Source organism: Panthera tigris, chromosome F2, assembly GCF_018350195.1.
Source record: "Panthera tigris isolate Pti1 chromosome F2, P.tigris_Pti1_mat1.1, whole genome shotgun sequence".
NCBI lineage: Eukaryota > Metazoa > Chordata > Mammalia > Carnivora > Felidae > Panthera > Panthera tigris.
Window position 1 is genome coordinate 11847323 of NC_056676.1, and position 20220 is coordinate 11867542.

The following is a 20220-nucleotide window of genomic DNA, read 5'->3' on the forward strand; positions in this document are numbered from 1 at the left end:
AAGGAGCTGCCCTCCTTTACGGTCCTCCCGATCACAAACTCAGGTGCTGCTCAACATACTGTTTTCCCTCCATCCTTAAAACACTTAATATTTCACTTTTAAGACTTGAGTCTTTTTTAATGAAACGGTTATCCTCAGATTCCAAAGGGATTTTTTTTGAAGTTTACTTATTTATTTTGAGAGAGAGAGAAAGCGAGGAGGGGACGGGCAAAGAGAGAGGCAGGGAGAGAATCCCAGGCAGGCTCCGCACTGTCAGTGCAGAGCCCAACATGCGGCTCCAACTCAAGAAACGGGAGATCATGACCTGAACCAACATCAACAGTCGGACACTTAACCCAGGAGCCCCCGAAGAGACTTTTTAAAAATGATAATTAGGGGCGCCTGGGTGGCTCTGTCGGTTAAGCGGCCGACTTCGGCTCAGGTCACGATCTCACCGTCTGTGAGTTCGAGCCCCGCGTTGGGCTCTGTGCTTACTGCTCAGAACCTGGAGCCTGTTTCAGATTCTGTGTCTCCCTCTCTCTCTGACCCTCCCCCGTTCATGCTCTGTCTCTCCCTGTCTCAAAAATAAATAAAACGTTAAAAAAAATTAAAAAAAAAAATAAAAATGATAATTAAAGTAATATAAAGAAGGCCTTCCTCTACCTTCATTCTTTGAAATACAAATATCACTTCCATAAATTATACAGTAGTGATTTCTAGTCACTAGGCTGGACTAGACACAGTGTCTAGCCATGTTCAATTCCATACTTAATTAAGGATGCGTGCAGTTGCGAGCAAGGAGAGAACTATGGGTCCTTATAGAAAGAAATATAAACAAGGCCTGGACCAACAGGGACATCACCTGCATTTCACAGAGACATACCTAGCAGTGGATTAAATGATGGGTGTGAAGAAAAGAATGAGAGGGAGACTTTTTCCTCAGGAGCTGTCTTAGCCACCTTGGGCCCAAGTCACCACAGGTGGCGTGACTTTCAACAAACACTTATTTCTCACAGTTCTGGAGATTGGGCAATCCAACATCAAGAGGCCGACAGATCTGATGTCTGGTGAGGACCCACTTCCTGGCTTATCGCCAGCCATCTTCTTGTTGCGTCCTCACGTGGCAAGGAGCAGAGAAAGCAAGCTCTCTCTGGACTCCTATAAGGGCACTAATCCCGTTCATTAGGACTCTACCCTCCTGACCTCATCGAACCCTAATTACATCCAAAGCCCCCACTTCCTAATACCATCATATTGGGGGGTAGAGTTACAATATATGAACGGGGGCCGCGAATACTTCAGTCCATAAAGGAACCCATAGGATCAGTGAGAAAGACACCGTAGGCACTAAAGGTTATGACCCATGAGTGCCATGGCAGCAATCGGTCAAGTACACTTGGAACACCAAAGAGGGAGAACTCATTCTGCTTAGGGAAGGAACTCAGAAAAACTCCCATGGAAGAAATGATAAGTCCACTAGGTATTGAAGAAGCAGCAGGAACCGACTAGGACAGTAAGTAAGGAGGGAATTCTTCAGACAAAATGTCTTAAAATCTCTAAATGCCTAGGGTGAATAAAACCAATTTACCAATTTTAATCAGAGCTCAACTAGACTTTTGGCTAGTGCTGAGGTGCCCCCAAAAGTTACTGGTTTTCAGTTTATCATGTATTTATAGCATCTACAAAACTGACCTAGTGAATCTGCAGAGGCAGCAGAATTTTTAGAACAGTACCAATGCTGAAAGGAAACTTGTTAGTGTAGATTACCTTTACAGCCAGTTGCCCATGTGCATCCTTCAAGCTCACCAAAGTTCTTGGGAAGCGTCATCTGCTGCCCTGAGCTTACGTTTCCGTAAATACTTTATCATTTTAATATCAATTGATAAAATCCAATTGATGTGCAACTACTTCTAAACTAAACCATTCTCAGTAAATCATTGAACACTTTACATGAACAGTAAGAGTTTTACAAGAGGATTTGTTATTCTTACCTCCATGGGAAAAGCTTTGAAATTAACTGTGTGCTCAGAACCGCGCTGGTTTTCTCTCCCCCAATGAAATCTAACTTCATACAGTTCAAATTCATGCCCTTGAGGCAATGGACCTCCTGATAGAACTGAAAAAAGAAAATTAAGTTCTGTTTAATTACATCTCAAACATACTCATCAGTATAGCATTCTAAACATGGGGAACATTTTTTGCCAGAAAGCTCTTATGAGCTCTACAGATTGAATTCATACAGCCAAAATGAGAAATATATTCTAACTGTGGGATGCGCTTACACTATCATATCGATACTAGATTTGAGTCTAGTGTTGAGGTTTCCCCAAAAGTTACCGATTTTCAGTTTATCATCTATCCACAGCATCTACAAAACTGACCTAGTGAATCTGCAGAGGCAGCAGAATTCTTACAACAGTAAGTTCAAAACTGAAGTTCAAACACTGAAATACTTTGAAATGTTGCAGAACATCAACTTCTTGTGTCTTTCAGGTAAAGGAGTAGACACAGAAAACACACACAGTACCTACTCTCCCTGAGACTTACATTTAGCACACTGCTCAGGAGACAAGAATAGAATCTGTGCCTCAGACTGACCAATAATTTGTTATAAACCTGTCAATAAATTAAATCCATTAAAGATCATCCATTTGCACCAGACTGTCAATTTAAAAAGTGTAAGCTAACAAAATTTTCCATGAAAAGAATGATTATGGCCATATGATTTCTCAACAACAAAGTAACACCTGAAAAGCTATTTACCATTTTAGAACCACAGACATGCAAGTGAAATAAAATTATGATAGAATATTAACAATATTTAAAATGTCAACGTTTGGAAAAACGACATCAACGTTTGTTCTATGGGGGCCGTGTCTCTATGTCTTATTTCCAGATATAACCCAGAACTTTGTCCCAAACAAGAGCACTCTAAGGATGATGAAAAGTACATTTGTGTAAGAACCTGTCTCGAAGCAATAACATACTTTCCTTAAACATTCCGTGACAGCATACGAAAAAACTTAGTTTATTACAGATGACCAATTTTGACATCAATGAAGGTTGTTTGCATTCTTCCTAAAAATAAATGTTAACTCTAGATGGTATTTGGCTAAGAATTGTAAGTTATTTTTACTCTTTCAGTTAGGAAGCTGAAAAAATTTACCTCTTCCCCCAAGAAGCAGTCTCTTTGAAAGAAATTAGCATTCACACTCGGGCCACCATTGTGAAGGAAGCAATGGTGCCCAAGGATGAGTGCCACACAGAGGGACAGTTCTGCTGTCCATCCTTACTCTAAACCTCAAAGGAGAAGTAAGGGAGTTGGTGCAGCATTATTCGTTTGGCTGGTTGTTCATCTAATAACTTGGTTCTAAAAACATGTTAGGGCTTCTGACATCCAGTACGTGTAATACAGCCAGAAGGCATAAATTAGAAGGAAGAGCAAAGGGAAAACAAAAGACAGAGACAGGTACAGACGGGGAAATGCGGCTGCCACGCAAACGAGTGCCGTGAAATCCTTACCAAAAGTACCCTATAAACTTGGTTTTAAGCTTTCTACCAGCTCAAAGAAGAAAAAGAGCTATCAGCAGCAAAACAACATGATAATTTTCCAAGGATGTACACCTCACAACCAGCGGGGAAGGGAAGTGAGACACATGGTCTTTAGGAGAACACTACCTGGCGCGATTTTAACGTTTTCCTCACGCTTGGTCTTATTTTAAATCGTACAACAAATCAGAAGGGTCAGTCGGTGTTAATCATCCCCATCGACAGGGGAGAAAACGTGGCCAAGAGGAGCAAAGTGTGACCAGCCCTGGGCACCCAGCTAGCTAGCAAACTTCAGGAGCCTGGGACTCCACTCTTCTGATCCACATTGCCCACTGATACAGGACAGGGGGACCCAAATCTCTGCATCTGTTTGCAGGAACTAAAAAAAAAAAAAAAACAATGAGTTCTTTAAGCTTGGATTTCTAAGCTGCAGTCCTTCTTTTGAGAACTACTACACCTCATCCTATTTTCCAGAACCATCAAAAAAGAAAATGTAAATACATAGATCACTAAGGTTTACAGATGTCCCAAACTGCAGAGCAAGTGCATGGCATCGTGTCCAATAACCCATCCATGCTGTGGATGAAATGCTTCTATTTCAACCACCATGCCACAGTTTGTGAATAAAAATCATTCCTTTCCCTTGGCTGTCCAATGCTGGTCTTGAGAAAAACCAGGAAGGAAGTCTGGGCTGTACCCACTCCCAAAGGTGGAATGTACCCCACCTCCTAAACCAAAAAGAATAAATGGGAAAAAGCTTCTGGTACGTCCCGTGCCACACCCCAGCCTGCATCATCAGAACTAGAAAACATACCCCTCACCATGCACAGCTACAGCCCGACCTGAGGCCTGGTGGGGGCAGACGGGTGTTCTCTCACTCTCTACTCTTTCAATAGAAGGCAAAAATGGTCTTAGAGGAGGCTTAGCTCCACGTTGCTGAAGAAAAAAAAAGGGTAGCATTGTGAAATGAAGCACATGTGAAATGGGAAAGAGGATTTTAAAAAATCTTTCCCCAAAATCTCTTTTCAGGACGCACTCACACACACACACACACACACACACACACACACACACACACACACACACACACGCAGTGTTTCTGAACTGTTACAGGGCAGTCCACCAATACTCTCCTATAGAAAAAGAGGAAACGGACCTTGAGTGATTTCAGGGGACCAAAATACAACCTCCATCTGATCGATGCCTAGTATTTCTTCAACAGGAATGAAAGTCTTTAGTTTGAAACTTGAGGACAGAGCTGATATTTTGATCTGTGTCTTCATAGGGAGAAATTCCAGGCCCCCAGGGGTTTATTTACTCATCCTTTCAACTAGTATTCTTATACCAGGTACCATATTAAATACTTAAGATACCCTATGACAAAACCGACAAAATTCACTAGTCCCCTGGGTCTTACATTCTATTGGATAAAATGCAAATTCATGCATTAATGCTGAGTATGTGGTATTTAGTCCCTACCTGGCAGGTTTGTTGGCTGTGAAGTCATTATGTTCAATAAAATTATAATGAAACAAGAGCCTCATGGGTCTTACATTCTATTGGGTTGAAAATAAACACAAAGGAGGGAAGCATTTTGCCCAGGCCTGGTCCCCAGGGAGGGGTGACAAAGACGCAGCTTTCGGCCAGCACTCGGGCCCTGGGTACCTTTCGCTTTTGCTGCAGATGAATAATCCAAAGTTAAACCACACTAAAATCACAGGGCTGTGCAAAGCCATAAAAAATGACAAAATACTGACTTCAGAATTTTATGAGGTGCCAAGTAAAAGCATTACCTGTTCATCCCCCAAGAATGATTGCATCTATAGACCAAAAATAAGTAGTAGCTCTGTTTTACCCATTTGGCAACATCCTCTTATTCTCCCTTTTCCCAGCCTATTTTTTCATAAGGAAACTAGTCATAGCAAAAGCGGTATACTCTCCTTACATTTATGTGTATCAAATTTTGCTGAGTGATATTCTGTCACCACGTGGCAGGTTTATTAGTTGTGATGTCATTATGTTCAATAAAATTACACCGAAACAACATGAAACTCACACTGATGACACATTGCATTTCCTTAGAATAGCACACTCGTGGAAAGAATATAAAATAAACCAATGCAATTGCCACCATCTGCATTTTCTCTAATAGGCATGGCTATTATGCTTATCCACATAAAAAGCGCTCCTTTCAGAAGCCTCTGCAGAATTTGAGAATCCCATAAAGACATGATATAGAAGCATTTACCCAAGTCCAACTAAGCTTCCACAATCCTCTGCCGAAAACAAATTTTCCAGACAGTTCAAAGGCTATTGATCAAGGCTTATTCCCCGTCATTTCATTTGAGTTTAACACACGTTTTGAGATACACTCCATGCCCAGACCCGTGCTGACCACCAAGAATCTCAAAAGAAGGACATAGGCTCAGGGCTAGCAAGACATTCTCAGTGCTTCGTGAACTTAATACTGTAGTTTAAACAGATTACATCAAAAGCAGTAAGAGAAAGCGCCAAGGAACCAGGAAGATACCAAGCGAGAGCCACGCCAAAACCAACGGGGCGTCAGAAAGTCATGGAACGCTTTCCAGAGGAGATAACTAAGCAGAGTCTGGAAGATCAAGCCGAGAGAAGTGAGCGAGTACATTCCAAGCGGCCAGAAGACGCTGAGAAACCCTGAGTGTGTTTCAAGAGAAAAAAGGTAGGCTTCAAGATGTGAGCCCCGGGAGGGGACTTGTAGGCTATACCTAAGAGCTGGAGTTTATCACAGAGGGAATCACTGATAGCTTTTAAGCAGAGAACTAATATTTTTTTGCCCTTTAAAATATTACTCCCATACCTTCCTGCACAGTGGACCATCAAAGGACAAGCCTAAGTGGCTGGCTGTCCTAGCTCAGGCAGACACGGTGAGGCCAGGAGACAGAGCCTGCCAGAGCCTTATCTCCAACACGGAGGGAAACCCATGTTAATGGTCCCTGATGTGTCCCCCAAAGAATCTCAAGACCCAAAGAGCTCATTCTCGACAGGTCTACCTGGATGGTGGACCATCAGAGGGCAAGCCTAACCACCTGGCTGTCCCAAAAAAAGAGCCTGCCAGAGTCATAGCTCCAACACGGAGGGAAACCAATATTAATGGCCCCTGATGTGTCCCCCAAAGGATCTCAAGACCCAAAGAGCCCATTCTCAACAGGTCTACCTGTTTGTACCCAAACAAACAGCTCATTCTCGACAGGTCTGAAGGTTTCATAACCTCAGTTTAAATTTTAAGGAATCCAAAAGGTAGTCATAAAACATTCCAAAAATAGTATAAATTAGTTCTTTTTTAGCATTTGAAGGCGTAAATGCAAAAATCAATTATTTTATGGTCTTTAGCTTTTAACCTACACTTTCATTTCATATTAAAGAACAAATATCATCAGCTTTTAAGAGTGGATGTAACATTGACAGTAGGGGGAGGAGGCCAGTTAGGTTGCTCTGTATAAGCAAAGTGAGACAGATTAAGGCAATTTTCCAGGTGATGCAAGACCCCCAAAGTTAGCTAATAATAAGTATAATCAGAAAGAAATTCAACCCTGACATCCCTATAAATAAACGATACAGAGCCACTTCCTAAGTGAAAATAACTTAAAGATATTTTTGACAACTTCATCTTTAAATCAGCAAGGCTGTTAAGAAGCACTATAAAAAGTTGTCATGTTTTTGGTGGGGGGGGGGGAAGCATGATTGACAATAAAAGTAATCTAGTCTAAATTTAATATTGAGAATTATAAAAGACCCAGAAGTAAAATTTTCTTTATTAAGGTTTCTATAATAAGTTACTGCGAAGGGTACAAATGACCTGTCCTGATTAGCAATCTCTCCCATACTGACGGCCCGTTAAAAATGTCATTACCCTTAACACACTGTTTGTCGTCAGAAGGAAAGACATTCTATTCCAGAAGCTTGGCCAGTCTCCCGCTTTTTCGTGACTTAAGTATTAAACCACTCAGGCTATAGAAATCTACAGTGCTATTTTTATACTTAAGCTACTTTTCATACCGCTGTAAGATGTCTGATTTTAATTTGTGCACACTAAACGTTACGATTCCTGCAGTACAGGGATTCCCGTGTCCTACAGGGAAATGGAGCCGTCTATGTGGCAGCCTCAGTAAAATGCCCCATAGTCAAGAGACAACAGGACCTGGAATGTGGTGCTCGGCTCAACCCACGTTAGAAGGCACTCTGTCACCTTGAAATATGCACAAAGGGTGAAGCACAGTGACAGGATCCAAAGTGTGGTCCAGTCACAGGGGCTCCACCCCAGCGCACGTCTCTGACGATTCCCATCTTTGCCATTTCACGGAATCAGTCACCGAAGCCCCGTGGATGGCATCTCAGAACCACCCCCCCGCCCCCGCCCCTTGTCACCCCTGCCTTTCCAATGGCACTCCCAACACAGAAGCTGCTTTGGTTAACTTAATCTCTTGTGATAACTTTCAAACTGGCTCCCGACCTCTCCCAGATCCCATCTTACTTGGTATGGCCGGGTTAATTTTCCTAAAACATATTCTACAGAGGAAAAAAAAAAAAAAAAAAGGTTATATTCTTTACACCTGGCTCCAGATCCCTCATGAGTTTGCTCCAACACAGCCACTCCATTTATAGATTAATCTCATTTAACACGAACGAATCTTTTCTTTCAGTTATACTTCAGGATTCACTTCTCCTCATCCAACGTCTACACCTTCCCATATAGCCTATGTCCTTTCTGCTTACTGCCCTCTCTCCCCATACACATTCCAATAATCCCAATCCAAAGGCTCTTCAGTCTTTGTGTTTTCTGCAAATGCTACTTCCTGAGCCAATCCTCCCCTAATAATGTCAGCCAAAAATAATCTCTTCCTTACACCTATCTTTCATGATCCGCCACTGCAAACTTCTTTTTTAAACGTTTACTTTTGAGAGAGAGGGGAGAGAGAGCATGAGCAGGGGAGGCGCAGAGAGAGAAGGAGATAAGAGTATTTGATGCGGGCTCTGCACTGAGAGTGGAGAGCCCGATACAGAGCCTGAACCCATGAACCGCGAGATCACACGTGACCTGAGCCAAAATCAAGAGTCAGGTGCTTGACCAACTGACCCACCCAGGCACCCCCACCACTGTATGCTTCTTGAAGGCAGGGTGCAGGCCTGATTTATATTTACCCAATCCAAGAAGGGTAATACCTTACAAAAAAGGTAAAACAAAGATTGCCACCTGCACCTTGGCAGGCCAGATAAAACCAGCGTGAGAAGCCAATGCATACTGCTGAGTGAAAGAACGAAAGAAGCCAATGTAGGATCCCAACTAGATGACATCCTCAAAAATGCAGAACTACAGTGAAGGTAAAAAGATACTAACACAATTCTTAGGCCCATTCCTAAATATGAATAAAGAGCCAGAGATAACTAGACATTTGCGAAGAACACTCATCTTAAAAACAGAGACCAAACAAATAGAAGAAAGAACCCAGAATAAGCGGAGACATAGAACAGAAAAAAAGCAATAGAGGAAAGAATGGAGAAAGAGCCTGCATTTATGAAATAATTTTCAGAAGGTATACTTGGTCAACTAAAAAAAAAAAATCATAGAATAAGCATTTTCTTATTAAAAATGTAAGAGCAGGGGCACCTGGGTGGCTCAGTTGGTTGAGCGTCCGACTCTTGATTTCGGCTCAGGTACTGATCCCATGGTGTGTGGGTTCGAGCCCCGCATTGGGCTCTGATGCTGACAGCATGGAGCCTGCTTGGGATTCTCTCTCTTACTCTCTCTCTCTCTGCCCCTCTCTCACGCAAACATTCTCTCTCTCCGTCTCTCAAAAATAAACTTTAAAAAAATATAAGAGCAGAAATGAAAATTTTAATAGACCGAAAGACATAAGTTGAGGAAATCTACCAGAGAGCAGAACAAAAAAAAACAAGAATAAGAGTTACAAAAGAAGAAAATAAAGAAAAAACAGAAAACTTATTAATAATGTAAGAAAAGAAGGTATACTTCGACAACTAAAAAAAAGTCATAGAATAAGCACCTTTTTTTTTTTTATAATGTTCATTTTTGAGAAAGAGAGAGAGACAAAGAGCACAAGCAGGAAAGGTAGAGAGAGAGGGAGACACAGACCCAAACCAGGTTGCAGGCTCTGAGCTGTCAGCACAGAACCCAACACGGGGCTCAAATTCATGAGCCTCAAGACTATGACCTGAGCTGAAGTTAGATGCTTAACCAACTGAGCCACCCAGGCGCCCCAGGCACAATTTTCTTAGAAGTTAAAAATGTTAGAGCAGAAATGAAAAGTTTGATAGAAAGACTGAAAGATATAAATTGAGGAAATCTACCAGAAAGTAGGACAAAAAAAAAAAAAAAAATAGGACTTACAAAAGAAGAAAATAAAAAAAAGCAGAAAACTTATTAAATAATGTAAGAAAATTTCTAAAAAATGACAGACACAATTCTTCTGAGCAAAAGGCACACCAAGTACCCAGGACAGACACACACACGGTGTCCAAACATTTAGCCCTCACATGCCCTTCTTCCCAGGAAGTTACTGGAAGATAGACCACAGGAGGGAATAAACCTAGAAACTCCCTGAAATGAGGGATCAACCTCAAAAGTGGATGCCCAGCATCCAGGAAACATGGGCTTGGACACAAGAGACCAGCAAAGGAACTCTCTAGGCATAAGGTGCAGGCAGCTGCAAGTGACGGCTACAGGGCAGGCCTCGAGAGCATGCGGCCCAAGTGGGGCAGAAGAAGGGAGGAGAGGCCTCCAAGGGAGGGTGGAAGGACCTCTTGATGATCTGCCATCTGTCAAGAGTCTGGAAATGAAATCATGAGAGATAAAGATGCAATTAAATAAATAAAAATGCATGAACTCCAGGGGAGAAAAACTCCATATTGTTCAATAAAGGAAACGGAATCTAGTCTCAGCTGGAAACAACAGCCACACACTCGTAATGATAAAAAAAAATAACGCAGGGGCGCTGGGGTGGCTCAGTGGGTTAAGCATCTGACTCCGACTCAAGTCATGACCTCGTGGTCTGTGAGCTTGAGCCCTGCATGGGGCTCTGTGCTGACAGCTTAGAGCCTGGAGCCTGCTTCGGATTCTGTTTCTCTGTCTCTGTCTGCTCCTCCCCTGCTTGTGCTGTGTCTCTCTCTCTTTCTCAAAAATAAATAGACATTACAAAAAAAAATTTTTTTATTAATGCATATTGTTTAAATAAAAATTGCAATTTAAGTATACAGGGACAACAGAGGGGCAAAACCACAATGGGGGAGGAGAATAAGAGAACCAGCCTCATTCTCCATAGCAAGGAGTCCATGGAGATCTTAAATGTCAAAGCATGACAGTATATACGTGTCCGTAAAGGATGAAGGAGAGAGCAGGAGAAATGGCTAAGAGCTAAAAGTGGCCGTCACCAGGGCAAAAAGTATTTTTTTGCGGGGGGAAGGGTATAACCAGGGAGAGAGAGAAACATGTAGTACTAGTCAGCTATTTAAATTACAGCTATGTTCTATTTTGATACAGATAACACTTGAATTAAATAAATAAATGACAGGGTGTTCGGGGCTTACAGACTACTCCTTTGAGAAGCGCAAATATCCTAGGAGGGAAAAAATGGTCCACACATGGTATTTTTTTTTTTTTTTGGTTGTTACTTGTTTTTTAAGTTTGAGAAATACTAAAAAGGAGGAAACAAGGAAGAAGAAATTGTTATGGCAGCAAGGAGACAGGGCATCTAAAGGAGAAAGCTCCCTAAGGAGGCAGGAGGAAAGGGTGTGGAACATGTGTCTCCAAATTAGGCTAGGACAGCCATACAGAGAGCTCTGCCTGGCTGGTCAGGGGTCAGGGGTGGAAGGTGGAGGGACCCTGAAAGGGAAAATCTTGCAGGTAGAGAGTTGAGACACTGCTTGATAGTGTCTGTTCTGGGCTAAGAGAGGGGGCCGAGGAAAATCGTGAAGGGACCAGAAGGAAATGTTAAATTCAATTCCATCACGTTAAATTGGCTCTAACAGCAGAGTATTTGTACTCAGCCATCCCTCTATGCTCCCATATTTCAGAACACTTCCACTAGCCTTTACACTAATGCTTTAAAGAATTGTGTTTTGGGGTGCCTGCATGGCTCAGTCGGTTGAGCGTCTGACTTCAGCTCAGGTCATGACCTCACGGTTTGTGAGTTCAAGCCCCGCATCGGGCTCTGTGCTGACAGCTCGGAGCCTAGAGCCTGCTTCGGATTCTGTGTCTCCCTCTCTCTTTGCCTCTCCCCCTTGTGCTGTCTCTGTCTCTCTCAAAAATAAACAAACATTAAAAAAAGAAAATTTAAAGGATCGTGTTTTTCACTAAACTATGAATCCTGGAGAACAGTCTTATCTATTTGTATACAACCTATACTCACCACAGTGCTGATGTGCAATGCATTTTTGTTGTATAGATTTATAAATGTTTATTTCCAGAAATACCAAGGCATGTCAACATACCAATGCACATTTATTATTACCTTCAAATGTTTTTCATAAACCAGAACAGTCAGCATTTAATAACTGTACTGTGTTCTTAAAAAGTACCACATAATGCCTCTCCTGGATACCCTCCCCCACAAAATCTTACTTAAATCCAAATTTATATCTGAAGCGGTTTCTCTTTGACTACATATAGTAACACCTACAATCTGTTTGATGATGTCCATACCTTCACGAAACTCAGAACAGCAGGGAAAACTACATCCATCTGTGACTAGCTCATGGACTCTAAATTAAAGTTCAGGAACATTCACAATGAGTTAAAAAAAAAAAAGGGAGGGGGGGCACCTGGGTGGCTCAGTCGGTTGAGCGTCCGACTTTGACTCAGGTCATGATCTCGCAGTTGACGAGTTCAAGCCCTGCATCGGGCTCTGTACTGACAGCTCAGAGCCTGGAGCCTGCTTCCAATTCTGCGTCTCCCTCGCTCTCTGCCTCTCCCCTGCTCACGCTCTGTCTCTATCTCAAAAATAAAGATAAACATTAAAAAACAAAAAAATCCACCATTGGAAATCAGTACCTGCCCTGCCAAATAATAAACCCAAGGATTTTATGGGTTGAAATATAAAATTTATTAATTCGGAATTAATTTGGGCACAGAGGATCTCTGCTCATTAGTATTTCCTAGCATTTCAACATACTCTAATTTTATATTCCTACCGAGAAATACAACTATTATTCACTAAGAAAAACATTAATATGCATGCTAATTTTTCAAAATTCTTCTTTCCTCTCTCCTACATTTAAGCCAACTTTCTTGACAATTTCCAACACCCTTTCCACAAAACATTTCAGATCCATCTCAGATGAGTTCAAAGGGGAGGGGAAGAATTAAAAATAAAAACAGGAGTTTTGTTGGCCATTTAAGTCTTTTACTAAGTTTAGAGATGTTTTTGATTGCTATTAGTTGAAGTTCTTCTTGTCACATTCATATAGTAGAGAAAATTAATTTGAAAAGTTTATCCTGAATGCCAGATTAGGTAAAAAAAAAAAATCCTAATCTTTAGTTTCACCAAGCAGTGAAAGAAGAGAATAATTATCTGAACGAGTTAAGTCAAACAACAATTTAGGACAAAATGCAAATTTGTACACCTGCATATACTTTTCCTCAAATCCCACCAAGTTTAAGTCGACCGACTAAGGGTGTTCCAGCAAGATCATACAACACAGAACAACCAAACTGCCATCTTCATTATTTCATCCTTTTATCCTTTCAAAAATGTTTTCTAATATACCTGATTTTGACTTCAGGATAACCTGAATGGTATGTCCATCATTGGTCACTTCGCAGTCTCGGCAGACCACATAATTTGGGGAGAGGCGGACATCCAGAAGTGAGGGGTCATATCTAGCTTCTCTTGAGTTTAGGTTAATGGGAGACTGGTATTCCCCATTAGCATCGGGAAACACCAAGCCCCACTCCACACCTAAGGACAAAAGGAAGCAAATTTAGAACAGGTTTTAAAAAGTTCCGTAAAATTTAACACGCAAAGGCTAGTTTAAACAGTTTATGGTCCTTGACGGATGAAATACGATAAATGTGGAAGAACTTCTGCATTCATATTCCGAATGATCTAAAGCTATCAAATACATACATAAAATCCCGGACTAACAAAATAGCCTATTTGTATTTGTCCACATAGATGTAATCCTTTATGACTCTAGGAAGTCTAGCTCATCTTTAAGTGATTAAAAAAACAGTAATTCCACAAAATTTTTTTCTGCTCATGAGTTCAATTACATGCACTACTGGGGAAATACCTGTAACTCAACTTGCTCGAGGAGAGCCAAAAACCACTAAATCTGATGCTAGTGAATGAACACCTCTTTAACAGAATGCAAAGATGGTCATTTCGAAGTGGATATACGTACGTATACCCACACCTATATCTTCACGCAATACAGACTCATATTCTCTTTCCCTATTTTATAATTAAAGTCAAAAATTCCACATCTGTTTCAACACCAGCCCCCGTGGTCACATGTATGAGGACTCCTACATCTTCCGGGATAAATGTAGCAAGCAAAACTTTTTAAAAAGTCAGCCCCCTTCGGACCAAACCCGCTGACCGAGCTTGAAATCCAGGCCTTCTTTAGAAAGAGCTGAACAGTGTTAGTTTCCTTCACGAACGGAGGGGCGGCAAGGACACTTTCTGCCCGTAGGGTGGTCGCGGCAGCACCGTGCACCCGAAGGTGCTGAGCGACACGTAACGCCGCTCTTCGCGGGCCCTCGGCGCGCGCACAGAAGTGTTCCGGGGCGGCCGAAGGCTGGCCCTCCAAACCGCCGCAGGTGCCAGCCGCCGCGGGGCAGGAAGCCGGGCTCCCCGACGCGAACGCGGACGGCGGGCACGCCCTCTCTCCTGGAGCCACTTCCACCAGTGGAGCGGGTGCGCGCGACAGACACGCACGTGGGAGAGCGGGGCGCAGCGGGGACCCCGCGCTCGGCGGGACGCACGCGCGGCGCCCGGGACCCCGGACACCCCGCCCGACGCGCGGCCGGTTACCTTCTTCGTAGCCCCACTCCACCCCCTCCTCCTCTTCCTCTTCATCCTCCTCCTTCTCCGGGAAGGCGACGGAATCTTCGATGAAGCTCAGGTCAGCCATGGGAAGGCCGTGGGTCCCCTCGGCGCTCTCGCGCCGCCGCAGGGAAGCGGGCAGGAGTGGGACCGTGAGCGCGTGTGAGGGCGCGCGTGCGAGGGTGCGGGTGAGCCCGTGGGGGTGTGGGCGCGCTCGTGGGGGCGTGAGCGCGCGAGGCGGGCGCGGGGTGGGCGCGGGCCGAGCCGGACTTTTCGGGCGGCGGGCGCTGCGAGAGCGTGCCGGGTCCCCGCGGAGCGCGAGTGGAGCCGCGGCTCCGGGAGCGGCAGCCGGTGAATTATAAACCGGACGGGGGCGTGTCTGGTACGGGAGGATCCGCCCCGCTCGCTCCGTGGCCCCCGCGCAGGGGGGCGGACGGCGGGGAAAGGCCTCGGGGCTGCCGGGCCCCACCAGGGAACCTGCAGAAGCCCCGCCCCCTACCTGCGGCGTCGCCTCCCCGCGGCCGGCTCTCCCACGCTTTACCTTCCAGGAGCCCGCGAGTCACCCAGGGCCTGCCCTCGGGCTCCCCCGCGTGCGGGGCCTTGACCCGGGGCTTTCGACCTCCGTCTAGTTCATTTAGGCTTTACTGCAGGAAATGCCCAAAAGAAAAAAGGTGGGGGAGGAGGTCGGGGAGAGGCGAGATGAATTGCCTTGAGTAGGAGAAAGAGAGGACTGGGAGACCTCAAGAAAAAAGTTTCCCACTCCCGATCTTTATTATTGGCGGTTTACTATATAATTCGCCCTTGAAGGATGACGGAAACGGGAATGGAAAAATTCCCGAGAAACTTGTAGTTCCTACAACCATTTCGGACAAAATTGTTTTAATCTAGAGAAGTAAATATAATCCGGGGAATTTTTTCCATTAAAAAAAAATTATCTCAAAAGCAAGAGTAGTGAAAAGCAATAAAGAAAGGGCGTGTGGTTTTACTTTCAGAGTCTGGGGTGCCGCTGCAGGCGCAGCTTGCTGTGCACACCGCTCCCAAAATGCCTCGTGAAATCATGTAAATAATGAAATGCACACATTGCGTAACAGGAACTTGCCTGCTCCGTAGAGGTCCCATTGTTACCTTACACGTGCTTCCCAATGAGTTCATGCCTTCGGCCCCCTGTTTCAATGCATTTTAAAAGCCCAAGCTAATAACCCCTGAGCAGGTTAACTCCATATTTTTAGAAAGTGTACATACATAAGTTCAGAATTGATCCGTAAGCAAAATGTGTTTTTATATGCTCTGTGCGCGCACCAAAATGTCTGTTAGCAGTTTGAGTAGCTGGTTCCTAAATCATAGCATCCACGACGCAAAGTATTAACCATTTTCACCGAAGTGCTTCTAAAAGGAACATTCCGTTTCTCTTTCCATTGTTGAATACCTTTTCACAATGCCGACATTTTCCTTCACGTTTCTTGCTAGAAGTATGTTCACATGTTAATCAAATGCCGCAGCTAGTGGAACCTGTGGAAGATAAAATCATTTTGCCACCCTGAGCTCATGAGCAATGTGCATTCCCCTGCACCCCACACATGCACAGATGCCAAACTGTAGCCCTGTGTGACCACCAATTTCATTTAAAGCATCACATGAATTATGGAGATGTTTACCAAACCAGAGAACAGCAAATCACCATGGCAAAAAGGTCAGGGTTCCATGAGCAAACGGTGTGCCATGTTTACAGCAGATAGGCTGAAAGATTGGATTACCAATATTGAATTTTGCAGCTAATAGACCATTTTGTATATAGCCAACAATATATCACTATTTATAAATGCAGTTAACTACTAGACAAACATACATTTACCCATATTTATTCTTTCTGAATTATTCAGCATCATGTGTATAACGCAGCTCCTCACCGCAAGCCTAGGATACCCTACCCAGCGACATACGAGCCATTACACTGTGCATCCAAATATTCAATTAACAGCCTTAATTGCTTTGAGACTGTGTGCTTCAGATTCCTGCTAATTAACAGCACCTTAAGACCTCTTCTCAGGTCCCTGTACCATATTATCACTAAAGATGGAATTTCTATTTCTAGCTATTATAAGGTATTTGTCACCATAAAACCTAAACACACAGACCGAAGATATAGGCCAATTCTTTGATTTATAAACTAGAGCAAGCACACCTAAATCTAATATCAGAGAATCTAAAAATATCCCTGCTCTATATTATGAACATAAGTACTCCACATACCCCTGCATGTAATTTTAAAATATTTCAACCTAATAGCATATTTGATTCCTTAAATGAACTTTCTATGGCTTGCTCTATAGTGTTTGCATAACTGAGGTCAAACCACATCAGTAGAACAATTTATTAAAACTAAGACCTGTATAACTATTACTATTTGATACTAAGAAAACAGAAATAGAAATAACTAAAAGGGACAAACTGATCTAGATGTCACAGGAACAAAGACGCACTAAGATGGCTTCACGGCATCCCTGACTTACACACCCCTCTCCTCCCAATCTCCCCCCATCCTTTGCCTACCTTACCCAGACTTCCTCCTTGTGTTGTTGAGTTTGGGCTCTAGACGAGTCATGAACAATTATTACATTCTTCTTGGGTACCTCTTATGCTCTGGGAGCACCTCAAGGACAGCGCTAACCTATGGATATCAAATGGCTTCTAACCAGATTGTAAATTTCTAAACTTCAGCAACCATGACTTTTGTTCCTTCCTGTGTACCGCTCTGCATTGTGCACTGTGGGAGAGCCCAAAATGAATAGCACTCTTTCTGCCCACAGAAATTCACAATCAGTCCCAAGAAATCTTGGGATGGGGGGCGGGGGATCAGTCAATAATTAACTATAATAAAGGCGATATATTTAATAGAAATGCAAACACCATTACATGCAAGGAAGATGCAATTCATACAGATGGGAATGATCAAGGAGAGTTTCTTGGAAAAGATGGCTTTTAAGGCAAATGAAAAAGGCTGAGTAGGATGTAGAAGGCAGTGAGTGAGCCAACAGCATTTTAAGCACAAGTAATGATACCAAATCACGAAGTGCTCTTTGTGGACCCACTTTTCCATTAAGTGTCTTCCGTGACCTGCCAAGACCAATCTAGATTACTCAGAAAAAGCATGCTTCAGTGGGATTGTGACTGGAGTAAGACCCTTCTTGGGTTTAGTTTGTCTGATTTTCGTTTTGTCAGTGAAGACATTGTTAACCTGAAAAACAAAACAGTCAGCCATTTTACCAGCAAAAATAGATTTATTCAGGAATATCAGAGAATTGCGATTCAGAAAAGGTAAGCTGTGGCAAAACCACACACAAGTCCAACAAACAAAGGAGAGGAACACTACTTTATGGAGAAAGAGGAGGTGGGAAGGGGTTGTTTTGAATGAAAGTCCATTGGAGAAAAGCGAAAGTTCAAGATGATAATGGTTTCTCATTGGCTGAGTTGCACGGTGGTTCATTTCTTGTAGGAGATACAACGAACCATCAGTCCCTATCGGGGCCCATAATTTATGATTCTTTCCTGTGAACAGTTCTTCCGTTCGAGTCTGTAATTGACAATTCTTCCTATGATAGACATTTGAGTGATGTCTCCCCCCGCTGTGCTCCCCCCTGGCTTCCCAACTCCATTTTAGTGAATTTTCCCTGGATTAATTTTTACAACATCAAAATTTTCCTCATTATGTATTTTGATGTCTGAAACTTTCAAGTTTTGCTTTGAGGCGAGAAGTTCTGATTCGTTCACATTTTTTACCTTACCAGATTAATCGCACATTTTGCCTACTTAAAGTTGTGTTAATCACCCTACCTTTGTTTGATCTCTCCTTGATCTTTTGTCTTCAGAACCATCAGCTTTCAGTGTTCAGGTTCTGGGTAGCCATGGTAGGTTTTATTATGGTTCCTTTCATTCTCTGCCCCTCTCTGTGAGATGGCACTTCACTGACCATAGGACCTGCTTTGACCAATTAAATACGCGTAAATGTGCACATGCCACTTCTAATAGAAGCCTTAGGAGTTGTCATATGGTTCTACCATCCTGTCTGTCCCTCTGTCCCAAAAGTACCCAGTCTAAGAAAGCCACTACTTCTTCAGTCACTCTGGATCCTGGCACAAAAAAGACTCATAGATCAGAGCCACAGCCAACCAGAAGTCGACATGTAATGTCAGTGAGAAGTAAACGTTTGTTTCATAAGCCACTAAAATTTGAGGATAATCTTTTACAGCAGCCTAGCATAACCTAGCTGCTACAGCAGCCCATCAGGTAACGGTGAGTTCAAGGGCAAGTTTCATCTCCTGAAATGCTTTCTGTCATCTTTTTCTTTAGCGTGGAAGAACCTCTCTGGCCTGCAAGGAAACTAAACACTGCAAAGCAGGGCCCGTATCCCACCTCGCAAAGTTCATAGGAGCCCCGGCCCTATCTAGGATCCTCACAATCTTACCACACGGTGCGAAAGCCCTTTTCCATGAGAAATGTGCCTCCTCTCTGAGTAAACATGGGTAGAACCCTCTTCCCTTGTCTGAGATCACAGCAGTTACTCATGGGCCCCTCCACCTAGAACCAAAATGGCTGCCATTGGGCCGTGTGATCATTATATTGATGCTTCTCAAATCTACCTTTATTAGGAAGCAAAACCTTCTCTAGGGAACCTTCCAAGTATTCTGCCAAATGAAACTCCCACTCAAGTGGTTGAGCGCTTCCATATACCGTGTACAGATCTCGAGCCCTGAAATTAAGACTAAGTTGGAAGTATGTATCTTATAGCCATCTCCTCCAATCGACAATGAGCCCTCACGAGCAAAGAGTTCATCTGAGTTCCTCTTTGTATCCCCCACGTAGCACATGGTAGGCACTTAGGAATTAGTTTCCTTGTGCCAGCAGCCATATGGTGACCCGATCAGCCTTTATAAATATATTAGTGCAATAAAAATTGTGATTACCGTGGTAGAAGCTTTCAGGGAGCAGCGGGGCCACAAAAACAGGGAGTGATCAAGTTTACTTGGTGGCAGGTGTGTCAATAGGGGCTTCATGAAGGAAATGCCCTATAAATGGAAAGATAAATAAGTGTTCTTTTGCCCGCAGAAGGGAAAAGGAAGGGAGGCAAAATAGACATGCCGGTCAAGTGGAAAAATAAAGAACAAAACTTCAAATACAGAAGCCAGCACGGCTTGGACTTTTTGGTCAAGTTTGTTTTCTTTCTCTATGGTGTTAATAGAAGGTTTTCTGCGGTGCTAATAAAAAAGCAAAAATGACATGTTCAGATAAGGTATCTTTATGTTTGCTCTAAATTTCCTTTTCTAAAAGTCTCAAAATAACCTCGCGACATGAAATAAAATACCCAGTAGATGACATGCTTGAATGAGTATGACGTGGTATTGACAGAACAACAGCGTTGAAAACACGTGGAGACACAACAGCATCCGTCAGATGTTCGAACAGCCCCGTGGCCACACCCCTACTTTAGTTCCCACAGCAGCTCTGACGCCTCACTCTGCCTTGTAACAGGCCATGAAGCTCCGGGACCTAAAGGGATGCCCGTTACACAAGATGACAAACCAATTCACAGGAAAGTAATCATTTGAGCGCTGTGGTTGTCTCCAAAGATGGCTGCCACAGTTCTTGCCGTCCCCTT

At 43.2% G+C, this 20220-nt stretch overlaps 1 protein-coding gene and 1 long non-coding RNA gene across 2 annotated transcripts in view; one reads left to right on the top strand and one right to left on the bottom strand.

Moving 5' to 3' along the window:
• CA8 (carbonic anhydrase 8) overlaps nt 1–14885 on the bottom strand; it is an 88386-nt gene extending 73501 nt beyond the window's left edge. The window contains exons 1-3 of the mRNA XM_042972974.1: nt 14556–14885; nt 13287–13478; nt 1971–2095 (exon numbers count right to left, since the gene is read on the bottom strand). Of these exons, the coding sequence (XP_042828908.1) occupies nt 1971–2095; nt 13287–13478; nt 14556–14655 (417 nt within the window). The 5' untranslated portion in view covers nt 14656–14885. The remainder of the gene's footprint in view (nt 1–1970; nt 2096–13286; nt 13479–14555) is intronic.
• The window catches only part of LOC107179918, a 96443-nt gene continuing 90797 nt past the window's right edge, over nt 14575–20220 (top strand). Inside the window, exon 1 of the long non-coding RNA XR_006212875.1 lies at nt 14575–14646. This is a non-coding gene — a long non-coding RNA (uncharacterized LOC107179918). The remainder of the gene's footprint in view (nt 14647–20220) is intronic.